Consider the following 14,346-nt stretch of genomic DNA (forward strand, 5'->3'; position numbering starts at 1 on the left):
TATACATAAAGGCAATCATATATAATACATCCTTGCTTTTGCTAGAGTTAATCACATTTAATGCAATATATTTGCATAGTATGTCCATATTGTTTTGTTGTTGTTTGCTATTGAGCATGCAACAAGCCATGATGTTAGTCTCGTGCGTCATGCCTTTTCAGATTTTAGATGTTAGATGACACCCAAGGAACAAAAGTACTGTAATTCTGTAATCTAATTAATCTAAGTATTGTAAATACAGTTAATACTGCTGTTTAGTAATTTACAGGTCAAGTAATGCCCTTAACTGTCAAATAATTATTAGTAATTGAATTGTGTAATTTTTTTAAGATAAATTGATCAACACTGCTAGCAAGTTGGATTTAAAATTAAACTTGCTGGCAGAGATTTGAAATGAAGCTTTTAGCCTCTCAGGGCTATAAATATGAAGCTCTAGGTTATCTGCAGAGCAGCGCCCCTGGAAGTGAAACTTGAAGGGACTTGAGGGAATTCACACATAGGACAAGAAGAAATGTGGAAGCCAGTAGTTCAGAGACACAATGATCCTTACCAGATAAGGCAACCAAAGAAGATTTTAGACAGCTCAGTTGCCATAGGAAAATGATGGTTTTGTACATTTCTGCAAAAAATGAATACATGACATTTGCACCTTTCATACGGATCATATCAACGCTTCTAAATTGCCATAGTTTCTGAGCTAACTTTTGTTTGGAGGTGGAGGGAATGCTGGATGGTGTGTCACTTTGGGGAGAAGCCCACCAAGCTACAAACTATTACAGACCACTGTTTTAGACCAACAAACACACAAAAACTGCTTGTGATTTAGAGTAATTGCTGTGTTTCCAGTGGCTTTTTAGGGACATACATGGGTGTTTTGCAGTGGCCCGTCGCTGTTTTTTCTGCCAAGCTACAGATTGCTACAGAAGCTACCAAACATGGGTGATTTCCAGCGACCTATCACTGTTTTCCAGTAGGGATAATGCCACAAAAGGAGGGATTGTTTTTCACTTAGACTATGATGCATTTTCAGTGGGGGCTGCGCTTCCAAAACTTGTTATTTTTTTAACCCAAACATAATCTTTTCCTAACCATAACCAAGCATTTTTGTCCTTAAACCTAACCACATGTTAACCAACCACTGCAGGTTTTTCAACATATCCACTCGATAATATAATGTGCAACATACCCATGGTTTGCAGAAATGTACAATGCCAACATTTTTCTGCCTTTTGGGTTGTTTTAGAGCCAAACATTGAAATGTTCTTGATTGGCTGAGTCGGTTTGGCTTTGATCCAAGTCAGCATGTGTTTGGTGTGCTGAAGACCTGATTGAAGGTGTAAAAATGCCGAAACATGCAAGAACTGAAAATGGCTGCAGGATAGGCCTGGCAGAGCATCGGCAAATGCTGGCCATGTGTATCCACAGACCTGCAAAGGCATACACATTTTCCCACCAGGGAGTTGTCCAGTTCATACTGTGCCATTGGCTGCATCTCAGCAGCTCCATGTTATTAGACAGGAGTCAAATGAATGCTGATGTCCTGTTGATGCTGAGAAAGGGAGCGGGACCTAAACATAGTAGTTTATCTAAGACATCCATATCTTTCTTTAAATGTATCGAAAATCACAACATTCAATGCTGTGGTTGTGCAGTAAGTTCCTCTCACTGTCTGTAAAGAATCTCAGTCCTTGGAGGTTCCAGCTCCTGGAAAATATTGCCTCTATTTCTGGGGTCAGACAAATACAGCGAAATAAGCTCTTTGGGCTGACTACATCATTTCAAATGGCAAGGATGTAAAGGTCACAGAGGAAAATAAGTCTTTTAAAGAGCCCTTCATGTTGAGACCACTGCACCTTTTAAAAGCAGAACATGCTGTGGAGAGCTCTAGTCTACAGTTGGTGAAATGCATCGGTAATGTTAGGAAACTCTGCTCTTGTTTACTTCATTGAGCTTTATCTGCATGCATTTCAGCATTTCACTTTTTTGCCATGGAGGTTTCACATATTTTGGATGACGCACATTGTTCATGACAAGTAAGATATGTAGTGAACCGCCACATACCCAGAATTTTGTCCAAGAATTGTTTGCCTTTGAGATATGAACCTACACTCGGGGTACAAACAGCTCATGTACTGAAATCAAGGTTAGATACAGGGAAAGTGGCTCGCCTGCCGTGCTATTACATGACAGTTATAAATATATCACCCCCTTCCATCAGTTACTCAAGTTAAGCCACAGCATCAGAGAGCCCAGACATCTTATAACCCAAACATCCTCAAGCTTTAAGCATGACAGCAACAGTGACACCACAATAGACAGACTACATTCACAGGTGAAGAGTTCACAGTTTTTTTGTGAGATCTTGATGCTTGAGCATGCATAAACACACACACATAAAGAGGCACACAAGCAGAATAACTAAAATATTCATGCATTTTACACTTTAAATGTATTCTTCCACACCAGTGACACAGCTTATCAGCCCAGCGATTAATGTTAACAACATTGCACCACTTCTGGCAACTCTTTCTCTGTCATGGTTTGTTTTTCAGAGCTGCTTGTTAACATTAACAAGACTTTAGCTACTAGTTACTGAAGTAATTAACAATGTTTGTCTCCCAAAGGCAAAGTACAGTAATCACATGTTTGAATATGGTGTTTACTTTCAGTTCATGCATATGTATCTAACTGAATCACGCAAACGGTAATAATCACTGCTTATGTTGATCGTTTGAAAATGTTGTGAAAGTCAGGAGCGTAATATACACTCTCTATCTACCCAGGTGAATTTGTAATGGAGTATAAGGCAATATGTCAAATGGTAAGTCTGTACTGGCCCACAGGCAAAGTTGCTGCACCCATCACAGTGCAGCGAGTGAAAGCTACTGCTGTCTCTGCTGTTTCTGACATTTTGGCTTCAGTTCAGAACCACCAAAATGATTTTGCACTGTCATCATGCTTCTGATTAGATTACTGCTTTATGTAATAATAACAACAGCAAGAGTGCACGCAGTAACTAATGTCAATGTAATTGTGTGATTCACCACAATATAGCCTGTTACTATTATAAAGCTATTATGAGAAGTCTACATTGGCATTGCCTTGGGTCAGGCATCAGGATGCCACTTTGATCAACGATTCAAACCATAAATTAAGAAAAATGAAATCATTATTTCTTAGAGATATGATGAATCCCTGTACGTACAAGTTCAAGGAGCTTCCCCTGCTGATAGCTTCTCTGTTATTTTCTTTTAGGAATTCATTATTCCACACAAACTGGCACCAGCTCAGATTAACATGATTATCATAATGAACATAGCTGCTGCAATTCCCCCTTAGAAGCCTCTCATTTTACATTAAATAGAGGTATTACTTTGGCCCAGCTGATTTTTACTCAGTCACTCCTCAAAGTGGGCAAATAGCGGCAGGATTTTTAATTAACACGTCCTAAAATCTAAAATCTTGCAGCAGCACCTACAGTCTGCAATGTTCATTAAAAAGCAAAAGTGTTGAGCATAATGAACATCTGCTGCAGCAATAATTACAAGTTGTAGGGCCCAAAATGTAAAGTTCGTCCTAATGGTGAGGCAAGAAGACATCCCTGAATTATCCAAAATTGAAAAGGTTCATCATCTGGAAAGCATGAAAATATTCTACCTACTCAAATCATTTTTTTAAACCACCACAAGTCATTTCTTTTAGTTCTATGCAGCAAATCGTTATAGGTCTGAAGCTTATATTTGGTACACTTAAGTATAGGTTTGCTTGCAGTAGTTCCAGTAATAAATGTGTAGTATTAAGACTAGATGGGGATGTTTAAGTTTAATTTATGGTTGTGTTATCACAAAATAAGACGTTAATAAATATTGATGATGAACTTAAATGCTTCCCACTTTACCTGAATAAGCACATCATGCTATGATTTTTTTTTCTAGTTTACCAGGGGAACATCTGTCTTCCACTCAAGGTGTTATGATTAAACTGGTATTTAAGTGTGCTTGCCCATTTCATCTCTGGACATTATTCATTTATCAAGCCATTACCAAGACTGTGCGGATGTCATCTAAAATAATTTAAGATTTATACATCAGCAATTGCTTAATACAACAGGGACCTGGGGCTGTTTATTTGTTTCCAACATTTGCTATACACAAAGCATTTTCAGTTTAACAAATGCATCCTCAACCCACTTTAGGCCTCCATTAGGAAGCATGCATTTGTTTGCCTCTGATCATGTGTCCATTAACGTTGTCTGCAATTTGTGCTTCCTTTGAATTTTTAATGATGACTGTTAACCTGATACAATTTATTACGTTAAAGCATCAATATATTCATGGTGCACCTAAATCAGTGTTCTCACTTAAATTGTGGCTGATTTGACCTCCGCACAGGACAGTGTGGGTGTGCACAAACTGCTTGATTGACATTGATCACGTAGTTAGTTTTGCTGCATCATTCTTACAAAGTCATGATAATTGGTCACCTTCCAAAATTCTAGTATCTAAAGAAGAAAGAGTCTAAAGTAAACATGAGCAGCCAAATTAATCAACCAGAATAAAGATAAAAACTTGTGAGTGCGCTGGCATGTTTTAACAGAAAATATTGAGAAAAAACAAAAAATCCATGTAGCTGCTTAAGTCTCAGAGTCCTGGTATTGATCATGCTGGCTTACTGTTACACTGTCATAGCTTACTGGGACACTTGAATAAATCACAACCATTGTTAACAAACAAGTAAAATTGTCTGCTGTGAAAAATGCCTATTCTATAACACTGAGATGGATTATTACACTTTCAGAGCAATTGCAGTCACTGTGTGTTAAGGTTTAAACATTTTATAATTAGTAACTTTGAAGGGACACTTTGCCAATTTTCAACTCGCTTTGTACTGAACACTGTGGGTAATATGTAAATAAACTATGGTAAACTGTCCTCCTTCAGTGCCTAGATCTCCCCTCTCTCTTCCGAGCAAAACTCAGCCAAATGATACACAACGTGTCATCGACAGAGTTTCTCTTGCTCAAGGGCTTTTGCTTGAACTACAGGCTGCATTGTGGCTGAACTGCCCACCACCCATGCTGCCATAAGGACTACAGAAGTGGATCAAGAGATGGACCAAAATAAGAAACCAGGATTATGTTTCTGCACTACCTATTTCTCTCCTAAAATGTTTTTAGAAACATAATTTAGCGCGTTGTTTAGCTGTAATAGCAAGAATTTGAGAATAGGAAGTGGGTGCCATGCTGCTTCCTGCACGGTGAAAACAGAGGCTGAAAAAACTGATGTTGTCACTGCATTGCCTGTTTATCACCTCAGATGTTTTCAGAAACATGATTTAGCTTACCGGTAACTTAACTGTACCATAAGATTATTTGTTACCAGATGGCCGTCAAATGGACAAATTAGCATTACGTCATCAACCTAGTAGGAGCATCTATTGGTCTGTGTGGCACAGTGTATTCTAGTAGTTGTAGATTTTTTTGACCTGTTGAGCAAAAATAAATGCTAAATACCCTTTTCTGTTTCCTCTGGTCGTGTTGCACCAATTAAAAAAACACTTCTGTCTTTCTAAGGCATAGACAGCCCAGTTTGAAGAAAGGATCATCTTTCCTGTAATAAAATACTTCCTTAACTAAATATGCATAAAAACATGAAAGAAAAAGTTTATATGAGTCCATTTTCATGGTTTTCATACTTGAAACACTGTTTATCTATGGCACTAATGAAATATCAGATCATTCAGTGCAACGCATACTGTAGTTATAACATTATATGTAATTGTTACGGAAGAAGCTCATCTCACAGTTCGTCTCTCTGGCGGCCTGTAGGGAGTTGTAATTGTGAGTGCATTTGCCTAATTTTTACAGAATACTTTTCCTTGTACAAGACATTCTAGCCTCAGTGCTCTGTGAATTGCTTAAGAGGATCTTGTATGTGTGCGTGAACTGATCAGGCACATGCAGGATGTTCAGTTAGCATCATTCTGCACCTTGGAATTGAAAACTAATGGGAGAGAGGCTCCTGTATAGCTGTCGGAGGATTTGTTACATGGCATGGTGTACTATCCTGCTTATACGACTTTGAGCGATCATCCAACATAGTACAGTAGTTTGGGAATTGACAGAGGAATTCTGAATACCTCAGCCGTTGAGAGACCATCTGTGTACCCCTGCATGACAGATCAGAGCCACTGAATATTCATGCACCATCCCTCCCCTTATCACATTAGATTAGAACCCATGTGGTGAGATAGCAAGGGGAGAGGCTGACAACGCTGTTACCTCGTCAGAGACCCTTACGGCTTTGTGTTAAATAGCACATTTTGCCAAATGGACATGTACGGTGGTGTGACACTGGGTGAGATATTCTGGGACAGTGTGTCTGCCTCTGTAGAAAGTTAAAATTTCCTTTGAATTTTAAAATGTATGGCAGTTAAACAGCACATATTTGACTTTGACATCTCTAAATGTATTAGATGTGTGAAATGCTAGCAGTTTCAAAAAGGATTTTTTTTTCCTTTTTATATTTTTCTAAAGTGAACATTGACATAAAAGTCAAGGGCGATACTTTGAAAATGGAATCCTCAGGGTGTATTTTTTTTCTACTTAGTAATAATTATTAAGAAAGCAAGTCAAGCCTTTAAAATATACTTTTTAAAAATATATACTGTGTTTAATGTAGTATGATGGATTTGCAAATATATTTTTGTACACAAGGTCTGAAAAAGCACAATATCAAAAAGTCCAACCTTAAAAGAGCTGGATGAGAAATGAAGAGACATTTCGGAGCCCAGCAGATGAGGCTGCCAGTTTGCTCATGTGTGAAATATGAACTCTCAGAGACAAGGTCACTTATATTTGACTTACCTAAATATGGCAAAGAAATAGTGTGAATCAGTGGGGCTTGAAGAGATAGCCAAGAAATATTCATTAAAGAAGAAGCCTCTCCTGCTACACCTTTTAAAGCCATAAAAATGCTTGGGAGGAGAAACTAATATGAGTCATTATTGTGTCAATACAGACGCACAACTGCTGCGACATATCCCCTCTGTAAATCAGCAGCGGATGACAGCCTTCTTTGTAATGGCCACATTAATTGCTGCATCTCTTACCTTACAAAGTAGAAATGGATGCTGTGAATCAGTAACCGCCACATCAAGATGGTCCAAGAGCGCTTGGATGTGAGTTCCTCGGGGTGGGAGAACTCCGGGGATTGTTACAGACCCCATCGCGTGGGCAATAAATCTTTCCATTAAGTGGCTGCAGCGGCACATTGGTAATTGATATCAATGTAGTTAAGGTGGAGAAGTGACACATTTACAGTGCTGGTGCACTGGTCAGCTGTGTTTTATGTGCTCTTGTGGTTGCCACATGAATGAGGGTCACCTATGTGCCTCATGAATCCTTAAACAGCTGCTCTCCGCTGTTTGCCTGGCTGGCAGGGAGAGTCGGGCAGTTTGTTACAGGACTTCACCAGTGCGTCTGCAGAGTAGTGTGGCGAACATCTGTTGTGTGTAAAGAACAATGCTGTGTGAAGTATAAATATGTTTGCATATGCATAGGTTCTTCTGCCTCCTTTAAATGAGGTCTTGAAGTATCAGCACTTTGAGAGGTCGGTCAAAACAAAACTGCAAGAAATTTGTTTACCTGCAAAAAATACAAACGATAATGAGAGTGAAAAATGCAAATTTATTTCACATATGGACTCCCAATGTAATTGCTTCTCCGTATGCTGAAAAAATACCTTTTTAAGGCTGATGTGGCTTTGCAGTGAACTGATATGATACATGAATTATTAATTTAAAAAAAACAACAAAAAAAAGACACTTTGTTTCTCTTCTTAGGTGCGCAGGAGGTGGTGATCAGATGTCCCCTCAATCACATACAGTGCATCGGGACAAAAAAATGTATTCATTTCAACAAACTCTGCAATGGAGCCAGAGACTGTGAAGACGGTTATGATGAAGGAGTTCACTGTCGAGGTAAGAGTTAATGACGCTGATTCTTTTTTCGCCTTGGGTTTAGAATACATAAATTAATAAGTATTCTTATTATTATGTTAATTAATCAGATTATGCTCATCTTATTTGGCTTATTAAGATTGTGAAATTTATTTTACATATTAAATCTGTATTACATTTGTAAAATATATGGCTGTGGAAAATGCTTAACTTTTATTCTCTGTTAATAATAGACATATTCATTATTCCAAACTTTAGTTGAGTAAATTTAAGCTAAAGCCTGCTTTTTGGTGATTATAGGAGTTCAGCGATCGTTCCCACATTCTCTTAGATAAGCACTGCTTATTCTGTCTTTCTTTTGTTACATTTAAATTCAGCTGCCAATGCATGATGGTTGATGATATAAATGCTAACTCATGTAATGGTAGCATGAGCTGTCACTTTCAAACTTTTCTGGTTGAACTGGTTGCCAAGGTGACTTCTCATCATCCTTTCTGTCAAAGCAGGCAAGAGACTCAGCAGGACAGTAGCACCAGGTGTTGTGTTGTACACAAGTTTTTGTTGTTGCTCGCATTCTTAGCAGCTATACCAAGCTGCTTTGGACACCTGGCTTCTGTGATAAGGTAGCGTCTGCTTCGTGATTGCTGCGGTCTTGGCACCACAGTAGCCCCTGTCTGGCAGACATCAAGACCTTTTTTGACCTGTAAGACAGTAAAAGTCATGCTGGGCTTTGTCTCTGTGTGAGTGCTATGTGCAAGGATATGGTAGCCTCTGATTCACAGCTGTGAAGAGTCCGAAAGCCTGCTTGTTGGCACTGAGTAAAGAAACTCTTGCTAGGATGTCTCTCTCCTTACACTACTGCTTGCACTGATGGATTTACTTGGTAGGATGCCTGGAACCAGAGAATGGAATTAAATCAAGACTGATTGAAGTGGAAAGGCATTGTAACAGTATGCAATGTCTCTGGTTTGGTTTGAAAATTACCATTTAAGTTTATAGATCACCTAAAATATAAATGCATATGCATAAACTGATTTTTATTTTTATTTTTTATTTTTTTTCCTTTTCTTAGGGCTACAGTGAGAACTGTGGTTCAGAGAAACTGTAATGTAGCATACATTTGATATCCTACTCTGGCTGTTTTCCATATCTGCTGAACTGCTTCAGAGCTACAGAACGTTCTTAAACCCTCTCATCTTCAAATTTACTGACATTTTTTATCCTCAGGGTCAAATTGAGCCCAGTAATTTAAACCTTCACAAAATGACTGTAATATTAATCAACTTCAGTAATAATAAAAATTTCTATTATCTTAACTATGTTACATCAGTGATTGACCTAAGTTGGAAAGAAAGATCATTTTGATGTTTTAATTGCTTCATACAGAAGCTCAGGCTTATTTTTTCTTTCTCTCTTTCCCCAACATGGTAAGCTGCCTTTTCAGCAGTTTCTCACCTAGGGAGTACAATGTGAAATGTGATCCCGTGTAATTTTATGACCATGTAGTTCTTCTGTCATGCCTCATACCACCCACATGCCCTTATTCTCCTTAGGTGCTTCCTCAGGGTTTTTTCTAATATACATTTGCATGTGTCAAACAAAGTTGGGCTGTGCATTGCATGCTGTCTTTTTTTTTTGCGATAATTCCTGTTTGTTTGATATTAATTGCAATGCAGTCAGACATTCCTCCAAAGTCACAGTTAGTGAGGGCCTTGATGGTAAAGAATGGGTTATCTAAGTCTGGACCCACTTGTCCCAAACATCCCATATCACTGCGAGATTGTCACAAATTGTGAGTGGTTGGTGTCTAAGGTAAAGCAGAGCCAATATTTATATAACACCAATATTCATTCTTTAGGTGGCTAAAATACGTGCTGCTGCGGCCTCATCCACAGCAGTACATTGCCTAGCCTTGCTGCTGGTAGAGTTTATATATCAAAGATGATAGAAAAGCAGCAAACTACATGAAATAAGCTGAGCAGATACTGTATGTCAGACAGGTCAGACCACAATGTAAAACTACATATCTTTACATGTTATAGTTACGGCTGTGCTCCAGTGTTTATTTCATAAGAACAAAAATGCAAAACTTCACCTGGGAATGCGATCAAGTCAGTCGAGGTAGAACACACAGGCAGTATTTGTATGCTTAAATATTCCATCCCATGTGCCATACTGCAAAGATGTTTCAAAGTAGGCAGAAAAATGTTGGTGCATCCACCGATGCTGGAAGGACCAGGTAATTAAAATCTATTATCTGGCCATGGCAAGAAGTCCTTCACACATACAGCAATACTAAGTAGCCATCATGATAATACATACACACTGCTGCCAACTTGTAAATGACTCTCTATTACAGATCCCCTAAAGAAAAATGATTAGACACTGTTCTACAATAGTTCTAGCATACAATTAAAATATGATAGAAGTAAGTCTCACCTTGCTTTATCTTACCGAGAGCACAGAGGAATCAATCCATTAGCCAGAGTCGCCCGCAGGGAGTAAAAAAGATGTAGGAAGAAAGAAGTTCAGACAAAAAATTTAGACAGAATTCTGTTCTTTTGAATATTTTTGTATTTTGGAGACAAAGCAACATCACAAAGACTTCCTCGAACCTCCTCAAAAAATAAATCAGTGCAACTTACTCAAGAGTAAAGAAGGAGAATAAGTACAGAAAAATAAGGCTTTCATTACACAGAAAAATACCTTTTCTTCTTACTTTAAAAGCCTTCCTTATATTAGATATCTCAAAGACCCATGATTAAAATAAAATAATAAAAGATATGATCTTTTTTTGGGTCTTTTATTATAAAACATGTTCTTTTTTTAGAAATGGAATGCATGTATGTTATAATTAGTGCTAAAATCTCTTTATATTATTACTTGGTATCTCAGTTCTTAATCAGTGAGCTACCAGATTGCTTTTTCCCCCTTTTTTGTTTGCTTTTGTAAAGAGCTGTGTATGCTGCACTCATCGGTATAATATATTTGGTCTTTCCACAAGTGAACCTGAAGCTTTAAGTGGTTTTATAAACCACAGTTTCAAGACCTCCAATCTCCACTTAAAATGACTTTTCTCTCTAATTTAAAGTGCAGCGAGTTAAATAAAGGATAGAGCAACACTTGAATCAGCTGTGAAGCCAGAACCACATATGCATCAGCTGGGTGTACTGCTTTGCATTTAAAATGTTTTGTTCAAAGTGTCAGGGTTAGGATGTCAGGTGTTTTTAAAGCTCACGACTACCAAGAAGGAGATCTGCTACATATTTCATTCTGTGTCACATCCCATATTTTCTTTCACAGTAAGGATACCTTGATGTGTCGCTGCAGTATTCACCATCAATTAACCACCATAAGTTTGATCTAAATCAAATGCTAGGGGGATTTTCTGTTAAGCTTTTTTAAAGTTCTGTGCCAAAAAAAAGTACTTACATGTTTTGTACAGCAAGATAATCCTCACAAATTAAAACCAAGTTTATGATTTTTATAATGTAAATGCAATAACTGGAAGCTGAAAGTTAACCCTGGGCTATAAAAAACAAATTGCATGAGCCTGTAAAGGTCGACTAGTGAGTAGATGAGTTTCCATTTTTGTTGTGTTGACATTCGAAGTCCTCGACAACCTCTGTAGTCTTATATAGCCACTTGTTAGCAACCGGCTATTTTCAAACGTGTTAAAGCTTCGACATTCATGAGTGGGGTATTAGCTGACAGATTTGATATTGTAGAACTAAATGTGAAAGTATTTTACGCTTGTTTAACCACAGATCATATTTCATGTATTTAACCAAAAGCCTCTTTGACGGAAAAAAAATAAAATAAAAACAAAAACAAAACAAAACATAAACCTCAAGACAATGGAATTGAAAATACAAAAACTGTTGACTCATTTGTAAATTTCTAGACTTGTTTTTTCCAGTACTCTTTTAGGCTGTGTAGAAAACATTAAAAATATTCCCATGGAAACTGTGAAAGTTTGTAATGTTTTTTATTGTTAATAGATGCTGATGCACCCACACAAGGAATATAGAGCATTAAATCTAAATCCCAGTCTGAATTTTGAGGATGAATTAATAAGCCAGATTGTCTTGCCCAAATATTATATTATTGGCCCATCATGTGCCATGTACAAATTTTGGATTTTTAACCATGCTACTTATGGCTTTATGGCTGCCAGAATTCCAAGAACATCTGCTTTTGTCTTCACTTTTCATATTTGTCTCATAATTAGTCCTGTTAAATAGTAACACTGGCCTTTTAAAGACCAGAAGGGATTTTACCTCATCACAGATTTCTCTACAGTGTGTTGGCTTCATCTTTGTTGTCCAGCCTTAACCTTGTGAACAGCATACATCCACTTTCCTTTTCCATCTGATGTCATTTCACAAATCCCTTGTCAATGAATAGGTAATATGGCACCACTGTGTTTTAAATTTCTTTAAAAGGCACTATCGGATGTGTAATAATGTGTGACCTGAATGCAAGAAATCCTAATACATCACTGCTGTCAGCTTTGACTTCCTTGTCTGAAGCAACATTGATTCTGTCTTAAAGACTAAATTACTTAAAGTGTGTGTAAAAAAAAATAATTTGTTGTCTTTCTAAATATTTGTTAATATGATGTTAAAGATAACACATTATGGTCACTTTAGTCTGTGTGCTGCCAACCCTCTGCTTAAGTTCACTCAGGGACACACACTGCACAGTATGCTTAGTCCCACATGGACAGACCACACTCATTGGGAAGCAGGAGAAATTGAGGTCACCAAAGAGAAGTTTTAGGCAACCAGCTGGGTCTCTCACAAAACTTTTTTTCCCCCTCTCTCTCTCTCTCCCTACCTCTTATGAATATACATGCTGAACATCCCGAGAGGCCTTGATATGAAGGTGCCCAGATGGAAAACCACCAAACTCTTTTCGTTCACCTTCAGGAAACTTGCTCATTCTTAATCGCCGGCTCATGGCTGTGCCGTGGGATCTCTGTAGTCTCTACTGCTTGCGCTGAGGAAGACAAATGTCAGACTTAAATAAACACAATTCAGCTTCAGACTTCATATGTTATCTTTAGGGCAGCCCCAGCAAGTGAACATAAACAAATATTTCCCAAATGGACATGAGGGGATAAAAGGAACAGCACAGAGCTACTTAGAAACTGAATTTGGAGACTTTGTCACCCCGTATGGCTTGGCGTTAGGCCTCTTCTAGATTTGAAAATGGAAGCTTAATTTTGATACCAGGCTTAATCCATGTTTGTTCAAGCAGTTTACTCAAAATTCTCACTTTCAAACCAAAATGTGTAACACATTAAAGTAGTGTTATCACTTCGAAACCAGAGCATGTGCTGTCATCCTGTATAGAAAGTCACACTGGTTTATACAGTCGGTTTGGGGTCAAATCATCATGAGGGAATAATCAAAAAGAAATGGAAATATTTGTCGGTACTAATCTCTTGGGTTTGCATTCTGCTTTTTTTGGAGGGGGGCAGCAGTGGAATCTTGCTGGAGATGGTATTGTGACAGCACATTTTCAGCAGTGTCATCAAAGATCATTGATAGATTGAAGCAAACTCAATGCTGTCACGTTGCTGTCTCAAAGTGAGTATCAGCAATGCAGCCTTGACTATATAGTGCAGGGAATTATATAACTAATGATAAAAACCCAGTGATATTTTGCTTGGCACTTAATTTACTATCCATTTCCACAGCAGTTATAGTTATAGACTTAATTTCTGTATGAATATTGCATTCAATTGTAAAGAAATTATGGCATTTGATTAATTTTAGATCCTTTATTTTACTGCTTAAAACATCTGAGCTCTACTGATTGAATTTTATCTTCCAGCTATTGTTTCTTCTGACATTGGATTCCCCCAGTAGTGATATTATGACAGTATTGGTGGACAGACTGCAGTTTTAACTGTAACTACTTTTCCTACAAGCCAAACGTTTGGCCATCAGGATATGCCCTTTAGCTATATGTATGTATCATAAATATTGCTATATTCACATTAAAGACTCCACATATTGGCTTTAATCACTTGTGTGCTGACATTGGTCTATCATATTTGGCATCTTTTCTGTGGATATTGTAATACTGCAAAGAGTGAATACAGTCTTTTTTGTGTGAATGCCCAGAAAGATCATCAGCATTAAGTTTTATGAGTCAGACACTGGTGATAAAAAAACATCATAGTCTGGGCTCAGATTTCATGGCAGTGTGAATATTGGCATAAGCAGAATTATGAGATTGTTGTCATGACCTTGCGCTATAGTACTTGATATGGTATTTTTATGCCTTTCACAGGGCACAAAGTGCAAAGGAAGGAGAACGTGTCATAAAATGGGAGTCACTGGTAAAGTGTAGCTCAACAACCAATTATTGCATGTA

The 14,346-nt window shown here is 37.8% G+C and overlaps 1 protein-coding gene across 1 annotated transcript in view; it reads left to right on the plus strand.

The window, feature by feature from the left end:
• lrp1bb (low density lipoprotein receptor-related protein 1Bb) overlaps positions 1-14,346 on the plus strand; it is a 393,508-nt gene that overhangs the window by 188,935 nt on the left and 190,227 nt on the right. The window contains exon 9 of the mRNA XM_042494695.1: positions 7,843-7,980. Within this exon, the coding sequence (XP_042350629.1) occupies positions 7,843-7,980 (138 nt within the window). The remainder of the gene's footprint in view (positions 1-7,842; positions 7,981-14,346) is intronic.

Source organism: Plectropomus leopardus, chromosome 10 (genome assembly GCF_008729295.1).
Source record: "Plectropomus leopardus isolate mb chromosome 10, YSFRI_Pleo_2.0, whole genome shotgun sequence".
Classification (NCBI taxonomy): Eukaryota; Metazoa; Chordata; class Actinopteri; order Perciformes; family Serranidae; genus Plectropomus; species Plectropomus leopardus.